This window comes from Amblyomma maculatum, unplaced genomic scaffold (genome assembly GCF_055883805.1).
Source record: "Amblyomma maculatum isolate TAMU_Amacu unplaced genomic scaffold, ASM5588380v1 scaffold_19, whole genome shotgun sequence".
NCBI lineage: Eukaryota > Metazoa > Arthropoda > Arachnida > Ixodida > Ixodidae > Amblyomma > Amblyomma maculatum.
The window spans coordinates 9079698-9100446 of NW_028146744.1; the positions used below are offsets into that span (position 1 = coordinate 9079698).

The 20749-nt window shown below is 46.4% G+C and overlaps 1 protein-coding gene across 1 annotated transcript in view; it reads right to left on the reverse strand.

The window, feature by feature from the left end:
- The window catches only part of LOC146171647 (uncharacterized), a 50574-nt gene extending 30540 nt beyond the window's left edge, over positions 1-20034 (reverse strand). Inside the window, exons 1-3 of the mRNA XM_084586438.1 lie at positions 19805-20034; positions 14051-14172; positions 13345-13490 (exon numbers count right to left, since the gene is read on the reverse strand). Coding sequence (XP_084442564.1) covers positions 13345-13490; positions 14051-14172; positions 19805-19901 — 365 coding nt within the window. The 5' untranslated portion in view covers positions 19902-20034. The remainder of the gene's footprint in view (positions 1-13344; positions 13491-14050; positions 14173-19804) is intronic.
- Between the last annotated feature and the right edge of the window lie 715 nt (positions 20035-20749).

A 20749-nucleotide genomic window follows, 5' to 3' on the forward strand; every position in this document is an offset into this window, starting at 1 on the left:
AAAGTGACTGCCTTAACAAAAGAAAAAAAAAAGCGAAGCAGTATCTGAATTCTTTTCCCCATAACAGGAAACCTTCCCCAAGTACATGCGACTCACAGTGAGAATTCCGGAAATGAAGCTGAGATAATACCACCCTCTGTAGTCCCTCAAAGTGTCCTATGCCATGAGAGGCCCTCGATACAGAGTAACTAAGCTGAACAGTGGGACTCTAAAACAGAGACCAGCACTTCAACCTTCAAAAGCAGGGGGCCAAAGTAGCTTAGAAATTTCAGACAGATATGTCAAGTTAAGCACTTGACGTCGGCATGAAAAAAATCGCTGCTGCCGCACAGTTTTCATTGCAGAAGCAAACAACCAGTGGCCAGTTTTTTTATCAAATAAATCTCGCATGATGCAAATCATTTTTGGCAACTTTCTGGGAGAATTTTCAAAATAAACATTCCGATAATTCTGGCCTGTTTTTCCTGTCACTCAAAGTCCAGGTAAAGGAGTTTTTAGTACAACAAATTGCCCAGGATTCGAAACTTTTGAAACGCCCCTTGCAGCCCTCTTCCTTGTGCACAATTAACTCTGGCTTGTCTCATTATCCCCAAAAAGGATAGCAGTGCAGGTACACACTGCACTTCTCAATTCCACTATGTCATACATAAAAAATGAGGCTCGCATTCAGAACTGTTTGCAAAGATGAAGTTCAAGATGAAGAACACAAGCTATGCGAGTGTTTATACTTGATCTCACAAAAACAGCTCTAAGCACAAACCCCTGACAGACATTTTGCACAGCTTGTTGGCAGCGGACCACCAGAGGTTGCAAAACTTTAAGAACAAGCTAATTAATGCTGCAGGATTTAGGACAGGCAGCAAAGACAAAGGACAGGCTAGTAGTCACTAATCTCTCAACATTCACTCGATTTCCATCTTCATTTCATTCAAAATATTGGTGCTGGTAAATAGCTGCAAATGTGACATACTGATAAACAGAGTTCTTTTTTGTACATGAGGAAATGTACACTCTTGATATCCAATGCAGCTCCCTCAAAGTGAATACAGCCACGTGCTGCATAAATGTGGAATCTATGAATGCAGCTTTTTAACAAGGTCAGTGGTAGCAAAACTGCATGTGAAAGCTGTGAATAAAAAATATCTGCAAATACCTGGGCGCTACACATAAAAAAAATAAACGCAACTGACAAATTTAATGTCTATACTACCGCTCCCGAGAATTCCAAACTATTTCCCCTAGTCATGTAAAACCTCTTTATATTGTGCTACAAGGAACCTGAGGGGCTTAGTACACAATACCAGGCATCTTTTCAGAGGGTCCAAAATTTTCATAGGAAAAGAACTTGCTTCAGCTTTATTTTAGCTCTAGGGTAGTATTGGGGGCTACATTGGGCACCAGATAAGAGGCGTAGCACTCTAGTTTGCTAATTAACAGTGTTAATTTTTCACATTTATGTTTAGGGGGCATGCCGTGTTTGCGGAATTGGAACTTGTCCTCTAAATACAAAGCAGTGAAAAAAAATTCAAATGAAAACGTTTATGCACACATTCAGAGGCACACATATATCACCCCGATGGGCAGTTTTGCACCATGACACAGCGACAGTGAGCACATCTTAAAGCAGATCGCTCCACCCAGCATTTTGCGTCGCACTGTTGGTGTGGTCAGAGGCCCAGAGAGGCACGCAGCCGGACCATTGTCAGTTCCACTTCGTACACCGCCTCGTTGATTTGAGGCCAGATTGAAAGTGCAACCAGTGTGCACATTGGGAACGAACGTTGCAGCAGTCAGCAAGGCCGTGCGCGAAGCAAAACTGAAAACTAAGACACCACGCGCCCATCAAGTGACACCGACAGTGTACAACTCAAAAGCGCTGGGCGGAGCTGTCTACATCAGATGCGCTCGCAGCTGCTGCATTATGATGTGAGGCCACCTACCAGCGATGTTTGTACACCTCTTGAAACATGTCCTGCAAATGGTTGATAATTTATTTTTTCTCTTGGCTATACTTTTCTTTTTGTTTATTCAAATACCTTAAGAGGTATGTTAGCACATAAACCAGTACACAATTCTTTGAAAAACAAAACAAAAAGCAAACAATGGTGATGAAATGGCACTCAGCTACATACAACACGTTCAGAAACGCCACAACTCGATTTTCTTCGAAATATGCACAGTTAGTACAGTCAAATCTCGATATACCGAATCCCGCAGGACCTCAAAAAATCATTCGTTCTTTTGAAATATCGTTGTAACAAAAAATCTGCAATTATATGCCAGTGGGCACGTGTCTAGACAAGCAAAACCTCAAATGAAAATGTTGCACTAACTCCAAAGCTGATTTATTTGAAGAAATCAGTTATTTTCTTTTGCCGCGTGCAGCAAACACGACCGTGCAATACATTACACCACTACAGCACATACACCTTCCACTTTGCAGAACATCTCGTCACATGTGTGATTTCACCGAGCGATGAAAGTCCATGTGATATGACCTCATCTACAATGCTCCCTGAAGTTTGAAAATCTTGTCTAGGTCTTTCAAAATGATTGCGGCAGTCGATGGGGCAATGCTACCTGTCTGTAGAGGCCGAATTGCTTTTTCCTTGCGTCGATTTCTTGCAGTGAAAGCGGCTGCGTTCTTATCTCCTTGGCACTTCACTGGCTAATATCATCGCTCTCGCACAAACTTCGCAATAAGATAATCCGCGGCATATATAAAAATAAAAAAGAACTTCCAGCACACTCGAACGCACAAACGACCGACCCACGAACGACACACAACAAAACAACGCAGGCGGCTAGGCCTGCTGGCTACTGCGTAATAAACCATAGCTTCATGGTGGCGCTAGGAGCTGGTACTAGATAGGGTGCCTCGATACCAGCGCCGCCGTACAGGGTGGCGACACCCTTTGGCATGCCCCCCGCCGCTGCTTTCGCCACGCTCGCCATCTTGGGGCAAGTCCCTTCGTGCCGTTGGTGCGGAGTGTGCGAAGCAGTTGCGCTGTGCGCTGGGCAATTGAACTGTGTTTAGTCGCGAAAACTAGCATGCCAGGCTGTTGTGTTCCATTGTGTGCTGGCTCAGAAAAAGAAAAAGAGGAGCCAGATATTTTCGTTTTCAATGGGCTAAGAGACGGGGAAATGTATGGGACGCAAAAGTGAAGCGTGAAGACTGGACGGCGAATGGCAACGCGAAGATCTGCGAAGTAAGCCACAATACCTGTGCTGCTTTTCTGCATCCATAAGATTTCTTTTGAGCGAATAGGTGCATTCAGATTGTGTAGAAAGGTCTAGCGCAGACACAGACCACTAGAAAGATGACAAACACACACAAGCGCTTGCGTATGTGCACGTGTAGTCTTTCTTGTCGGTCTGTATGTGTTTATACGAAAGAGTTTTAAAAGATATTTTTGTATTCGTCTAACGCAGTTACGCACTTCTGTTTGGAATGACATTATCTCGCGCCGCTTCACCCATCTGCTTGTAATCACGAGCTTTTTGCGGTTTTTGGCTTCCCCACATAGCACTGTGTGCGCACCAGATTTTGATCTGCCTTCTTCAACATTGAAGCAGGCGAAAGCGTCGCATTGCTTGGCATCGGGAGTAGCGCGCTGTGTTTTAAGTGTAAATTTTTTAATTTTCAGCGTACGTGAGGGCTTATAAACTAAATATATGGACAATTGCGTCTGCTATGTTGTAGTCGGGGAAATTTAGTGTAACTGTCAGTGAGTGACACTCGACTTTAATATCATTCGCGTAGTGTCACACAATAATATCTGTTGTTGAGGATCTGCCTTTCTCTGTTCATAGCCGCACCAAGAACATGTGGAGAAGGTCGAGCCTGGTATTTGTCAAAGGAATGCACCATTGTGCCCTTTCGATCGCTCCCCTTTACACACTATCTTGAAATCTGGTGGCAACCGCCGAGGCTTCAGATTCACATAGATTACCATTCTCTCTCTCCTTCACGGGAAATAATACAATAGAGAGCGACGGATGGCATATCATCTCGCGACAGAGTAGGAAGTAAAACGCAGTTTGTAACAATTATTTTGGTCGTAAAAAAAAAAAAAAAAAAACATCCCGTGAGTTGGCCGCACTGGAATTTGGCAAGTGTGCTTATCGCTAGTACAACATTTCACGAAACAGATAACAGGTCCTCTGAAGCTGTTCTTTTTTTTTTAATTATACACAGGAGCAGGTTTACGCGAGATTTTTGAGATTCGCAATAATATAAAAAGTTGGGTTCTCATGAAAATTACAGTAAAAGCTCGTAAATTCGAACTTCACGGGACCGGGGAAAAAGTTCGAATTATCCGATGTTCGAATTATCGAATGGCCTCGAAAAAACTGACAAGGACCATTTGTATTACAGTAAATGTACCGTATTTAGGGTATTTAGGTATTTAGTTGTGTAAGGAACTCCTCGCATAATGAACCCACTCAGCCCCGATTTTTGTGCCTACGAATCTGAAAAAAAAAAAAAAAAAAAAAAGTGTCAGCTCATCCCTCCATTTCGCACGGTCACTGTCCACATTTCTTGGCAGTGCGCCAAGATGCTGGGCAGCAATAACGGCGTGTTTATCTTTTGACTTTAGCTCCAGCAGGGGGGAGGGTGGGGAGGAAGCGAACTTGGCAAAGTGCCAGCGCTTGTCCGGTTGTGCAAGCCGCCTTTTCAGTATGTTTGCGTTATCATGCTATGAGCTACTGGGGCGGGCGCTGTCTACTGCCACTCCACTCACTGGAACGTGCATAGCAGCAAGGGGCTTTTGAAGCGAACGAACGGCGCTAAAAGCTGCTGCCGTCACGAACGAGACTGACTCGCGTGCTTCTGTTGACAACTGATAGGTGGAAGGATAAATGGCTATCGAAAAAAAAAAATTAACCCATAGTGCCCGTCCGAGATCATAGCCTTTTATGACAGTACTTATCCCTATTTCCAAGTTAACAGGGTTGGAATACGAGTATTTAGTTGCGAGCTACGGAGGTTGCGCAGAAGTGAGAGCTGGCAGCCGCCGCCGCGGCCGCCTTCCCCTCCCTCCAACGCCGCCAGTCATGGCGCCATTTAAGTTTTACCCACTCTTCCATGGTTTTACCTGGTTCCATCTGTCCCGTTTTGGACGTGCGCAACCTCTAATTATGCCTTCCAATCGCGGAGGCGTTTTCTTTTTTGTCGCGCGATGTGTGCTAAGCCACCCAGACGCGGCGGCGCGTAATTCGAATTAACGGGTTTTTTTATACACATATCTCCAAGCTTGACCGGACCAAGTAGTCTAGTTCGAATTATCTGAAAATTCGAATTATCGAGGTTCGAATTAACGAGCTTTCACTGTAGGTCGTTTTAAGCATTGGCAGCTCAACAAGTCTCAAACTGCTCTCATGAGCTGGAAGGTGTAGCGGCATCATCTTGTGAAAGCGGTCGTGAGAAAGCAAGGTTCTTGCGCAGTACAAAAGTTCATCTCGAATGCAGCTTTTCCTTCCCTGTATAATTACGCATCGCGAGGCGATGTTCACATCCTGTTGTCCCCGCAAGTACTCATCTGAGGTTAAGCCAAATTTAGGTGAAGCTAAATTGACCGCCTGACACCCGAATTAGTGCTGTCGCTTGTTTGGCATCCATGGAAAAATTTTGCAATCGTACATGTAAACATCGCATTGCTTCCATAAAATTTTTATAAATTCATTCATTTGCGTGCACACTACAAAATACGCAAAATGACTGTTTCGTCGCCTATCTCATTTCAACGCCAGTTCGAGGGCAAACACAATGCATGGACGGTGGCTCCTCAAGTCAATGGCTGTCCCGACATTGTTTGATTGTGTGTAAAAATTTATCGAAACAAAACGACATCTTCCATTTGAAGAGTCGAGTAAAATCCTATAAATACCTTATCGAACAAACCGTAATTCCATTTCCAGTGGTTGATTGCGTGGAACACCCAAAGCTTATGAACAGACTGTTAGAGCGGTTTAGGACGATGCGCTTGCGCATTTACTTCAGTTGGCTAAGTCAGCCAGAAAAATCGAATGATGAGTACGGCAGCAAAACTGTAGCTGGCGCCAACTTTTATTAAAAGATGTCTCCTAGGCGTGCATCCAAAATCAGCTTCAAAGTCTTAATGAGGATTGTTTTGGAATAAAATGCTGTGTGCATCAGCATGCGACACGTGTCAAAAGTTGATTACGCATCGTTTTTTGCTGTGTCTTTTGTACGGTTTATGATGGGCCATTGCAATACAAATTATTTTCGATATACGGCTCCCTGAAACGTACATATGGTTGTTGATCTATAGCAATAGACGCAACTGAATGTTATGCACCTCATAAACTCATTCATGTCCTGCAATGCAAAATGCATTGCTTTATAAAAACAGCCAGTCATCAAAATCACCGCATTTGAACATCCGAGACAGCGAAAGACATTTCCTCTTAAACTACGCATGCTAGCAAGCAGTAGTAGCTTTCACTTTTTTTTTTCGAGCAAAAAAGCGCTCAGGATTGCGAGTATGTGTGTAAAAACGGTACACAGCTGAGCCTGCTAGTGCAAGCGCGTGCTGAATAAGAAATCGGGCCGCAGCTCCATAGCCCGGCCTATCTGAGCATGCCCCAACATGGCGACGTCAAAGGTGGTGTCTCCACCATGTACGGTAAAAGGCGGTGTCTCCACCATGTTTTCTATGGCAAAATAACCTGCTTACTACAATGCCCCCTTGCCACATTATCGGTTATAACAATTAAGTCTCGCTCCCGAGTTCTTGTGCCAAAAGGTAGTTGAATGCGAAATCCTTGAAAAGAAAAAAAGAAAATTCCAGCTGCTGCACCCTCTGTGCCAAAAGGTAGTTGAATGCGAAATCCTTGAAAAGAAAAAAAAAAAAAATCCCAGCTGCTGCACCCTCCCCGCCGTGCGCTCATACAGTAGAACCTGTTAATGCGGCAGCGTTAAGGAGCTCGTGTCGCAGAAAAGCCAGTGTCGTTGGCGGCGTTGGCCGTGAGCGATAAATCCCGGCATGCACTTCATAAATAAAAAGCAACTTCCAAGATGGGCTGGGTGGGAATCGAACCAGGGTCTCCGGAGTGTGAGACGGAGACGCTACCACTTAGCCACGAATTCGATGCTTGAAAGCGGTACAAAAGCGCTTCTAGTGAATGCGGTGTTGCCTTAGAAACGTGCCGTAGAATGTTATACTGTGGTGTATATTGGTAATCCACCTTTTGCGCGAGTTTTCTGCGCATGCGCGAAGCCCCAGTGGCGACTGATGAAAACACACTGAGCGGCGTCGACGGCGCTTCTCGTCACCCCACTCATAGCCAACGCACGGGGGCTGGAGGTCACGTTCACAGCCTCGGTAAAACGATGCCTGTGCCGCTTACGGCTGCCACTCTCGAGGCTAGACGCGTTTTGTTAGCTTTCCTTCGGCGACCTGCAACGGCGTCAAGCTTGGATTAGGGCAAGACGTGAATGGGCGACCTAGGCAGCCGACTGCGTGCTCGTGCGAAAAACACTTCGTTACAGGTATGTATGCATCTAAAGGAAATGTGCATGATGAAAAGTATCTACCGGAGTTAGCACCAAGCCTGTAACCCATCAGTGATAGCTGCAATGAGCATTTGTTCGGCGCGTCTGATGGCGATGTATTTTGTCGTTTGTTTTATTTATGTGCGAAGGGGCCGGGTAGCGCAGATATCACAGGTGGCTGTATGCGCTAGACCGTAATATTTAGCATGTTTTATCCCGACTGCCGCCTGACTAAAAAGAAGAAAAAAAGGGTGTTTGTTGTGATGCACCGCCGTTAGCGAGCAGAGTGGTTGAGCTGGTCATGAGGCTGGCGAACGGCAGTGCATTAAAACGGCGTATTTTTTTTTTTTCTTGTTAGTGAGGTGGCAGTCACGATAAAACATGCTAAATATTACGGCCTAGCGCACACAGCTGCCTGTGATATCTAAGCTACCTAGCCCTTTCGCACATAAAGATAAGAAGGGACAAAATACATCGCCTTCAGGCCCCGGTGCAACTGAAGCAATCATGCACCGAAGAAATCCTCATTGCAGCTATCACTGGTGCGCTACAGCCTGGGTGAAAACTCCAGTAGGTACTTTTCATCATGCCTATTTCGCTTAGATGCATACATACCTGTAGTATCTGTGTTTTTGCCACTCGGAGCATATGACGCACTTGACACTTGCACGACGCACAGTATTTTTTTTTTGATTAAAGGCTCGCCTTCGTGCACGCCAAAGCATCCGGACTTTGTTCCTTTAATGTACGCAATCAGATGCACTTCGTTAGGGAGCTTGATAATCGTCTTCGTCCAACCGTTTGCAACGGCAAGGAAACCGCCCGGCACAATAAATGAGTCTCCTGGAGGGTTCATGCTCGTTCACTTGCAGAGTGGATCGCTCTGGACGTAGAACAGGGTTGGTTCCCGACCGAGATGCGCATCCGATATGTAGGAGATTCACATGTGTCACCAAGTTGTTGATTCCGCAGAAATCGCGGCGGAGGCAGAAATGAACGTTGGAGATCCTTTCACAACAGAATGACCATTCTCTGCGCACCGAGAACCTTTTCACCACTGCGACCACATCCGTTCTGACTCCTGAGGCCAGAAACCGGCTACAGCTCTGAATCATCCATTGCCAGAAAAATGCAGCGCGTTTCCTGCAGGTGTGCATTCCGGCCGGGACAATGCCCTTTTCACGGGGTGTGTACATGTGACTCTCTGCCGATCTTCGTGGATGAAATCCTATAGCTGCACGGTTGTAGATGACGCGAGGAGGAAGCGACGCCCATTGCACCATGCCGGCGCCGCGGTGACCGCATTGTGCTCGGTAACTCAAGACACTCCGCGCATATGCGCCGCTCAAAGTCACAGGAGACGATTCCACCTAGCTCTGCAGCATCAACAAACCCCTGGCTGCTTTGCCCTTTGAGATCCCTCCCTCTCTCTCTCTCTGCCCCCACGCTCTCCTGTCTGCCGAAAACCTGCACGCTGAGAGCGTCTCTCACGTCGAACACGACCCGCGCTACACGCTCTTACAATACGAAGATAGTATATGCGTACGTGCGTTATGAGTGGATTGTGAAAACACTCTACCTTCCCCCATACTGCGTGAACATGACATGCTGCAATCACTGTCACTACTTTCCGCTCCGAGGCCAAAAAAGGGGGGAAGCTTTCACTTTCTACCAGCGTTGGCGTGGCCATTTCGTATGGTGTGCTTTCGCGTCGTCTGCTACACTGCCGCTCAATGTGTTTCCCGCCCGCTCCCGCATAATGGCGCCACATCCTCGCGCAAAAGGCGCATTATGAGCATGTTACTTACAGAAGTCGCAGTTACACAAGTAGCGAAGTACGTTTCCGCTACATTTCTTCTGCGCTCTGCGCACATGCAGAGCCATCTTGCGGCAAACACAGAAGAACCCCTCCTCGCAATGTGCGGCACTGCCCCGACACGTGGCGCGCCATTCGCCCCTGACGTTTCGCCGTGCACCCTCACGGGTTGTAGAATCAAGCGTCTTTCCTTTCTTTAGATCACTATCTTCGCTCATCCGCTTCTCCCCTTCGGGCCGCGCGGGTACCGGTGCAAGGATGCCCCAATACCCTTGCGTTTAACAAGTTTTCTCGACGAGGTGCAATAACGCTATCGCGTTCCACTCTTGAAGGCGAAGCTTAAGCGTCCTCCAAATTTTTTTCTGGCCTACTCCCCTGCGCCTTTCTCCCCTTCCACCCCTCGGAACACAAACGGACTGTGCCCATAGCTCTGAGCTGCGCCACCCTGATCTGCTCACTCACCCACTCGCCCGTCATTTTGCACAGTTCTGCAAACGGATTTGGTTGTTTGTGCAAGTTGATTGCGTCGAAGTCGTTCCTGGCCACGCGCTTTCTTCGTCTCGTTTGAATCGCCGCCGAAACGTAAGATGGCTGATCCATCAGCTGATTATCGGACAACGTTGCCGGTGAAAAGAAAGTGCACGACACGGCTATCGATTTGGAGACGACAAGTGCAGTATCGCGAAGAAGTACGCACTATCGCAACCGACGGTGTCGACGATCCAAGATGGCTGATCCATCCGCTGATTATCGGACAACGTTGCCGGTGAAAAGAAAGTGCACGGCACGGCTATCGATTTGGAGACAACAAGTGCAGTATCGCGAAGAAGTACGCACTATCGCAGCCGACGGTGTCGACGATCCATCCGCTCCTCTGAGAAGTTCGACAAAGAAAAGTCCTCGCTTGACAGTGGGCGCAAACGCATTCGACAAGGCGCCTGACAACGACAGTGACGGCGACGTGATAGGGCAGGCTGCCTTAACGTTGTTCTCGCAAGAGGCCCTGCAGTTGATTCAGTCCCTCTGGGGCTTTGTTTTCGCGAGGGACCTTCAGCTGCACTACTTGGTGTACCTAGATGCCATGGAGAAGGATGTCGACACGCTTCGTGTGAGGCAAGCAAGGTTAACGGACATGGGGTTTTCTCGTGCAAGCCAGTGAGATGTACGTGGCGAGATACTTGCGGCGATTTCACCCCAGGGGCCTGCGTGCTCCGATCTCCTCTGCTTTTAAATAAAAGCTTCGTCTTTCTCTCCCTCTCTGAGGGGCAGCCGCGGCAACCTTCTCATATTTTTTACAAGACCCCTTTGGGGCCACCAAAACGATGTCTTGGCGGAGCTCGCATGTCACTTGCCGTCCGTAACCCCTCTCTGCAGTTATGCTTTTTTTCGTATAAACAGTTTATAACAATGGAAATTCTGTGGCACTTGAATATTGTTATAAGTGGGCTCGACTGTATTCCTCTATATATTTCACCTGGTCTCAAAATAAGTACCAGTTGGCATTACTTGTACGGCTCACGAAGGCCGACCGAAACTTCGCTAAAAAGCTTTGTAGCACGTGCTTCATTTTCTCCAGTATCTGTACACACAGGTTAAGTGAATGAACAATGCACAGCCCTGAAGAGAGCTGATTCAGGATCTCTGAACACTTGAACCCCACTGTGCCCTTATGCAGAATTCTGGCAGCAAATGTCTCAGCCAGAAGAACATCGTTAGTTTGTGAAGCACAGTGATCGGGTCTGCCTTGAAGAAGCAGATGCTATAGCTCCTCTTCGTTATACGGTAGAATCTCCTTGATACAACCCTGTTGTTTTCGAAATTAGAAGCAAAAGTATAGTCCCGGCTGACAGCCATGTAAGTTAATTCAGACATGGGTGGGCTCGCACCATCTAATCTGGACAGGGTTCATGCCGAAGTACATCCCCCAAATCCAGCAATCGTCCAAAACAGACCTCCCCTGCATTGCATGGAACAACGGTGACTGCACACTCTGTGGCAGGCATGACGATGGCCACAAGTCCCCCAAATGCAGAAATATAGCCCCGCAGTACAGTTTGTTTCGCTTAACATTCATGCCATCTCTCCGACAGCATTGGCCAGTCGTCGCGCAGGTTCAGACACTGCTTTGCAAGTCACTGGTGTTTCAGTTTGGGATGGCATCAAGAACACCTACACACATTTCTCTATCAACATAAAAGTGCTTCCTCCACTCTTCAAGTACGCTGAACTTTAGCATTTTAAGGATGCTCCACAGGCAGAGAGAGCATCCTCAAAATCCCTGCTACTACGTCGCACTGCAGACCTTACAATTTTAGAGCAATTCTTTGACATTACAGAGTGCACAAAGCAAACGAATTGATGAAGCCACAAAAAAAAATTGCTGTTTAGTTTTCATAGGCAACTATATTCGTTTAGTATATAAATTGCTAATCAGATGCAAACAGTTTATTTGAGCCATTCAACAATGTGTGCTTTTAGATCATTCAAACCTGGTCCCTTTACTCTAGCTCTGCTCAATTGCATACCTTCTAAAAGAGAAAACTGGACAGCCACTGTCTTAGTTCAGCTAGGAGAGGAATGGATGAGGCCGACGTCTGTGGATTCACATCCCCCTGGCACCATGTGGTTGCTTTTTCTTTTAACTAATTACATTTCGGGTTAAAAAAAGTGCACTAAAAATTCCCAACTATCACTGGTTGAAGCAGGCTCTAGCATTTTGGAGCAGCTCAGGGAGTAGTAATAATGCCATTTTGGAGCACTTTTGGAGCACTTGCGTTATGTTTTGGAGCATGTATCTAAGGTCAAATGCCTTGATTATTCGCAATTTTATATACCTGACATACAAAGACAAGCAATTTATATCCCTTTTATTCAAAGTCCAACTATGCATGCGTGCCTGACAACACAAATCGCCAAAACATGCATAACGTCTAAAATAACAGCTGATCTGAGCAACGATTCCAAACAGACTAGTAGCAAACGCAATGCTTGCTTGTCCACTTTATAATTAGCTGGCTGAAAAGAATTGACTTTTGTTTACTTGGCTTGACAGAGAAATGAATCTGCCACTCTGATCCCATTCCTGAGCCAATAAATTCCTGGACACTGGTCAGTAGTGTCTCCAAGAAGGATAGTCGGCACTCAAGGGTAGCCTTTTTCCACCAGCCATCGGCTTCAGACTTTTTTTTTTTCTTTTTAAAAGACACTGGCACTTCCTCAATTTCCGCATGTTGGTGATAAGCCCTATACGGCTTCCCAACTCTCTTGAGAAGATTTCTAGTGATGGGCACCTTCGGTGCATCACCCCCAAAACGACTCATGCTTTTGTTTGATGTAGGCTTTGCAGAATTGTTACTGATAAACAGGCTCAATGGTGTTGTACCTTCCTGCTTTCATAGCAGAAGCACTAGAACTCATAGTTTTATGCAACTATACAAGTTTCCTAACAGCTCGTGCTAATTTGCGGTAACTGCATCACTTCTCTCTCCACATGCGATTGAAAAGGCTGGGAGGAGAGGCTACGTCACATGAACAGCATTTTTTTCACTATTCCCTCCAATTGCTTGCGCCTCATATTAAATTCACTTGCAAACAATTATTATTGCTCCTAATATGCTTCTCTAGATTATAAAAATTTGTACCAGGCACAGCATGTGGTGCGTTATACCTCTGCCGCTCCCAAATCAAGGATGCACAACATGCCATCAGCCTGCTGCGATTGAATCACATTCAGGCAGTACAATGGTTCACTGTGCAGTAAAAACCAGCCTTCGTGACGTCGCTATAACTGCTGGTCTGGAGCAGAATGGAGCAAACAGAGCAGCGCTTCCACCCCTGTACTATTCAAATCTACAAATAAAAACATTTCCTTACGCTTTCCCACTTTCCTCTATTCCAGTGACTGCTGGCGTTAACATTCTGACTAGATCAGCAAAGCATCCACATACAGTGCACCGAAGTTAAGCGCATGACCGTCGAACTGAACCAGGTGAGAACAGTATCGCTTTACCTGGCAGCGGGTGACGGAGCCCTCTTGGTGCATTCCTTGTCTGTTGGGGTCTTCTCGCTCTTCTTGGCCAAGAGGTCCCCGAAATCCCTTTCGGGCAGCGAGAACTCACACTCATTGTTGGGAAATGGCAGGATCTCGGACTCATGCTGCAAGACAGTCGTCACAAGGAGCACAATGTTTTGTGAAAACGCACAGTCCATTTGGGCATCCCTGGCTTTGCCCAGCTTTTCTCAACAGATGTTTTTCTAGCCTATCAGAGAGAAATGCGGATTTCTACAAAAACCTTTGGGGTACATTAGAGAGCACTGCATCCAGTGAGAGCCGACATTAGTGAAGAGTCTGTGGACATACCTGCCATGCAGCACAACATCCCAGACTCGGGGATGCTGGTGAACCATGTATGCCTAGCATTGCGCTTAATTATTGTCCCCCAGTATGCTGCATTGCTGGTCAAGCAGAAACACTGATCACCGAAGAAGCATGCACGGATTGGTTCATTCACTGTCAGCAAACATGCAAACCATGTTCACATCTGCTAGAAATAAATCGGCAAGAAGGCTTTCCCGCTGGTAGACTTTGCTATGCCCACAAATGATTCTATGGAACAGCATTTAGGAAAGAAAATGCTATTCTACATGTATGCTCAAAGGCCTCACCTCAAGGCCTTGCACTGCTTACAGAAAAACTTAAAAAGAGTGCCACACACCAAAGCTGCCATGTCATACATAGTGTCCAAGTGGTCCCATATTACTTGCGAAGATACCTCCTTGTTCAGAGATGCACTAAACTTCTCTTGAATGCAGGCCATCTGGAAGTGTCGGTTGACACCTGCAAAGTGCAACAGGATTTTGGTGTTAGGAAAGCAACACTGAGCTGCTGCTTCAAAGCAGTAGCTCGAGCAGCACCACTGCATCTGCGCCACTGTGTCCCCAGTCAGACTGCATGCACCAGTACAGGTGATGTTACAGTTACTCGACAGTGCAGCACTTCCATTTCACTCCATGCTGCACAAGTGCGCCAGCTCTCGTGTAAGCAGGAGACGACTTCACGGTCACGCTTTAGCAAGCAGTGCTTCCAGTGTTTGACACGTGCTATACAACCATGGTGGCCACATGTAGCATGATGGAGCTTAACTGTGTAATGGACAGAAAGCAAGCGCCTTTTTTTGTTTTTTCTATTACTTGGGTGATCATGACACCTGTGATCGCTAACAGCGTGCGACAGATTCTTTTTTTCCTTTAAGCCGTATCACACCTAATTTTTGGGTTTCATGTTTATCATTTGTAATGATGCGTGAGACATTGCTATATACGGTCCACCACGCGATACTCAGCTACATCAACTGAATAATTTATAATCTAATTTCTTTTCTTATCTGCTTCAGTTTCAACAGCCAAGTGATGGTTGTGATGTAAAAACCAAGTCCAGGTAATATGATCGTTCCTGCCTCGTTTGAATTCACTAAGGCGAGCCTGCCACAAGAACAGGAATCGCAAGCAAAGGGTCAGCAATTATATTGTTACTTTTTCATGCCTCGTACAACTTCCTTGCGACGTCACAGTCATCTTTCGGCTGCTGAAACCGAAGTTGGTGAGAAAAGAAAATTAAATTAAAAATTATTTAGTTAGCTGCATGGTGATCCATTTACAGGGATGTCTTATGCATCACTAATGAGAAGAAAAATGGCACCAAAATTTGGTGTCTATACTACCTTAAGTAGCCGCCGCATTGGCATTCAACATGTGCAGTGTGAGCGGCACCTGTGCTTACTGTAATGTCTGGTTTCAAGGTCATAGGTCAGCCCATCTAAGCCTTTAGTCTATGACAGTCACTCCACGACCGCAGCCCACACAAGTCAGCACAATTCAGACGAGTCCAACCAAGTCGAAGCTCAAAATAAGGTAACTCTTTTTGGGAACACTGCAGCTGGTGGACATCTGGTGACACATTTTGGGTTGAATGGCAATAGCCTCATGCACGAACTAAGGATTCGCACGACAATCGTAATAACCGAGACTTCGACAGTCGGCCAATGTCACTTTGCTGAACATAACACAAAGAGTGGAGCCAAATTCTTGATTCATCATTTCTGGAAGTGTCATACAGCCGGTGCCAACTGATGTTGCACAGCATTAGTGTGCACATGTCAAGCCACGTTTCTGCCCTTTTGCCCTCAATTTGGCTACTGAATCAAGAGCATTAATGGCAGGAGCAGAGGACGAAACATTTGTGGACAAGAGCAGAAAGTGTCACCAAATCAAGGAGACTATGAGAAAAGAACAACACCGGAGAAAGCATCAGTCTTGAGTTGTGCTAAAGCCTGCCAAAAGTCTCTGAGCAAAATATTGTGTTGTGTAGGGCTGGGTCGTTTGGTCGTGCATAAGCTACCAAAGTTATCATGCACCAAGAACAAAGTTGAAATGTATTTGTGTAACAACAGACGAAATAAATGCGTTAAAGGATATAGTTTCTAAACAAATTTCCTTAACTAAAAACACACAAAAAGTCTATGATTGTATTTCCTCCAAAGATTAAAGTGAATTGGAATGAGACGACATAATTAAAAAAAGAAAAACAGTAAAATGCTTCCTCTGTAATATCCTGAGCTTTGAGTACCTTATTACAATATGGTTGACTGTGAACATCTCTCTGCATCCTGGATTCATGTTCACCTCTTCAGAGGTGCTAGATGTTCGTGCACAATAGATGTGCATGTTTGATACTGTCCTTCCTTTGTTCATAAAGGAGGTCCCCTGCTTACTAGCTTTGTGACTTTGTAGGCTGAGCCTAAGGCACCTGTGAGGCATTTATACAAAAAAAAAAAAAACGACTGGACATTTTCTTGTTGGCTTTTCTTTTTGCAGACTATGGATTATATGGTACTTGGGGATTGTTTCTTTCAACAAAAAAACTGAGAAATTGCTTCGGCCTGTACTCGTTTGCTTGGAGGGTGATCCCCGCAAGGTAGAGAAGCAGCCACAAAAAAAAAAATTTATTTGACCACGGCGGCAGCCACCCATCACTGAGGCCAACATAAGGGCGGGAATGGAACCTGCCAGCAAGTGCTGGCCATACCAGCTGTACATCATAATAACCAAATAGTGACAGAATTCCGTGTAGTTTGCCACAGAAGGTTAATTCTCGCTGCCTGGAAAGAGAAAACCAAGAAAGAAGGAGAAGACAGCAAAGTTGCGAGACAGAGATAAGAAAAAATTACTGCAGATTTTCTCAGGTCAGCCCGAGGTGCTGTCTACAGGAAGAAGGAGTCAAAGTGGTGCATTGCCTCTGCCAAGGGGCCTTTTAAAAGTACAAACACTCAGCTCAACCCCCAGGATCCCCTTTTCTCCGGACTTGGCAATGCCATGCATGCTTTGTGGTGTTGCACAGCACACCAAACATCATGGCCCCCAACCGGGTGAGGATATCGGTGTCGCACTGCAGGTCATGGCAAAAAAAAAGAAGAAGAAGAAAAAAAAGAAGCACAATGAGTTGGAAGCTAGCTAGCGGAAAGTCGCAACAAAAGTCCAAACCTGCAGTTTGCGGGAGTCGCAGGCTATGCTCGTTTCACACCATCGCAATCCAGTCATGTGCAAGAGAGAACGAAAGAAATGACCAGCACCTTTCAACGGCTGATGCAATATCAGGCCAGCAACCAAGCTTTGGGAGTGGTACTCACCCAGGATGAAGCACTAACCGTATGTGGCAACAACTCATGGCACACACCACACAATGGGCCAAGGACTGCAAAGACAATGCTGCTTATCGCAGAAAATTTAGCTCATTGCCAGGGAAACAGCTCACAAGACTATGAAAATCACTGAAGGCTTTGCAGGCTTGTATTTTCCAATGCAGTTTTTCTAGTGCAGTTCCAGCAAAAAATGCTATAGATGCTCGCATCTCCTGAGCCACGCATCAAAATAGTTCCTCTGCACTGCAAAAGGGAGTTCGGCACCCTGTCCAGCAGAAACTCTACGTATGATCACAATTTTAATTAGTTATTTTATTGTACTTAATGCTAGTATGGTCTTAAAAAACGGGGTCTGGCACAATTATACTTCCTAGATGGGGCAGTGAGTAGACAGCAAGGAGGCAGCAGCCAAGCATCCTGTATACATGAGCTCAACAGACTCGGGTCGAATAAGGCAAAAAAAATCTTGGGTTCATGTATACGCAGTCAGGTTGAATAAAGTAGGCGGTGGAGCGGGTCAAGTTAACTCGCTTGCAGGGAGTAGATTAACTAACTTGCCTAAAAGCATGTGGAGACACTGTCGAGTCAGGGAATCGCAATAGAGGGAACTCTGGCATCAAAAAGCTTATGATAATAAAAAAATAATCCAAGCTCTCGATAATAAACGGCAATAGAATGGGCACAAGCAGGAAGCTCGCATAATAACTTTGAATCTCAAAGCTGGGCGCCGCTGCTACGCTTAGTTCCTAAAAGCAAGCTCATGTAGACGCCAAGCAGGTCGAGTAAGGTTGATCTCACTTATTCGACCTGGTGCTGTCGAGTCCATGTATACAGGGCTACTGAAAGTGCGCCGCTCTACCGTCAAATCGCTTCGTGCTGCGTGCCAGTGGCAAGCATTAAGTAATGGCGCATTATCGAACCGTGCATTGCGGTAACCGCTTGACAAAGGAAACAAGTGCTCGGTCTGTGTTCTGGCCAGCAGGAAACTGGCAGGGCACCAGAACGTCTGCGCACTCCACAAACTGTATTACAGCTCCACTTAATACCAAGTACTGCCCTTGTCGATCACAGATGCCCGGAAAAACATGCTGCTAGGATGAAGCATGGCAATTATACCCCTGTCATACAAACACTTTCGATCCTCATTGAACTCCATTCAACTCAATGCAGATCGAGGTTGTCACACGGCAACTTTCAAGTGCAATTGAGCCCGAGTCTGCTCGGCTCGAAGCCACTTTCTCAAGCGATCTTCAAGCACATTCGAGGGCAGGTGTCACCGCTCTCGACATCACCTAACACACGTAAAGGAAACTTCTCAATAGTCATTTAAAATGGCCGTGTAGCCCCAGAAGCTTCAATCCTTGAAAACCTCAATGCAGATCGAGTTCAATGAGGATAGAAAGTGTCGCCGCGCTACCCTTTGCAACGAGCCTTTTCTATATAATCAAGACTCAAGAAAATGTCATCGTCAAGTTATAAACCGATCACTTTAACAGACCAACAGTGTCCATAGCTCACAGCAACAACGCGCACCCCTCTTGCACGATTCAGGAATATGCAGCGCTCTCCTGTATACTATTGAAACTTGTAGCTGTCTTTCATTTTCTCGCCTTGTGACAGCAGAAAACTGGTGTAATTTCACGAATCTATGCTTGCTAGCGCACGGCGGCGAAGGGTTGCGCGGCGCCGCCGCCATTTTTCGACGCTCTTCAGGAATCAGCCCCAAGCATGTAGGTACAGTCAAAATTTATGAGCGTGAACACGGCAAAGCGTGCCGCGCAATACAGTCAGCGCAGCCTAGCAGTGAATGAGCGGACGCTCTCCCTGCCAGCTCCGGCTTGCTGTCGAACGCACAGCGCTAACTGAAAACGAAAGCGCCAGAACTGAACGGCCTTTCGCATACGTACGTAAAGCGATAATCTGATGCGATAAATGGAACACAGGAATTCGAAAGTTGGACAGCACATCGGAATTCTTACGGCTGCGCAATCGGCATGTAGCATACAGAAGCGTGCGCTTTTCTTGAACGGTTATCGCCACGTGTTGTAGGTTAACTAACGCGGACTGCACGCCTAGACGACCGCATTGATACCAGGGAGTGCATCCGCTCATTTAAAAGGCTTTTAACTGCACGTATCTCGCACGTGAACTCCCTGCCAGCGCTCGCTATGCGCTGATTGTACAGTGCGGCACGCTTTGCCATGTTCACGCTCAAATTTGATAACTGTACATTTTCATGAATTGGCAAATGAAGGCTGCAAATTCACGGGCTAAACCGGGTCTTGACCATTAAAACGGCAACTAACAAAGATAATGAGCTACCCAGAGGGAGTTCAACAACGTCCAGCGTCTATCGGAAACGCTGCGCTTGCGATGTGTGCGGTGCTGGATTATACTCAAACTTCCGGGCTTTACACTTGGACTGCTTGCTTTGCCGATGGCTGTGGACCCTATATGAAGTTCGCAAAAATTCTTCAGCCGCGCAATATAGGTTACCTCCGAAAAACTCTATTTGCAAGAATCTAAAGACATGACCGTAGGAGAGGGTAATGTCTGAGACGCTCTCCTACGGTTCCAACGTGAATAATCCAGTTTTTGCATTAAAACCCAAAACTGTCCTCTGGACAAACGAGGTTACTAGACGAAACACGTATGTGCAACTTTTACTACGAGACTAGTTGCAACAATGCAACGGCGGCGTGACAATGCAGGCGTCCGCAGTTGCTTTGTGCGACTACGCCTGCAAGCACATGTGAGCAATTCGCGACTTACCCACTGGCTTGTGCCCTCTCATCGCATGAAATAATTGCACTTCTGTATCGGCATTCCAGTCAAACGCTTCAGACACTCTCTCAGCGGCTCCGTCCATCGCTCTTCGCTGTATAAACGGCGGGAATCGTTAGAGAAAATGCAGATAATGCCGAAACCCCGCTGCCGCCGCTACAATGCCGCCGGACGCCGGTGCCTGAACTGAGCCGGCTCCGTGAACTGCGCATGCGCGCCCAAGAACAAAGTGGAAAGGAGAATATGTTGCTCTTCTGGACGGATGTGACGTCAAATAACTTTTAGTGCTTGTTTTGCTTGTTTTTTTCTACAAGTAAGCCTCAAACCCAGATGCTCAAAGAAGGAAGGCTGGCGCGCTTTTCAGACGAGCATTTGCGCTTTGCGAGCCCTAGGCACCCTAGGTTGTCTTTCATGCGTCGGTCTGCTGCAGTTTGCGGGCCATCATCCCGGTAGATGCAAACTCGGTGATATGCGGATTCAGTTCGTGGATTATAGCCTTAAATTCAAGGGCGCAGCCCTCGGTGCAGTCCTACTTGCAGCCTTCTGACTGCGGTGAGTCGTATACATACATGCCCGCGAACTCTAAGTAAAGCATTTGTCGTCTTTCTGCCATCGCCTTCCTTGCAGCTTCTTTAACGAGTTTTTGCACGGCAGCTCAAGCTGTGCACCGATCGGTCGCCGGTTGCTGTTGTCTTCCGGATGCACTGGAGTATTGGGACATATGAGGCGACTAAAAGATAACGTAAAACTACTTCTGAGTTCGCTTATATTTGTTTGGGCAGTATAAGGCATTTTTGCGTGCGCCAGCGTGAACGCGCTGGTTTATAATCGGGATGTTTTATTGCCTTCCTCGCAGCTTCAACCGATGGAGCGGCTCGGCCCATAGAAAATGTCGGGCTTCATTCGGAAAACTGTTGGAAGGTAAGTGGCACT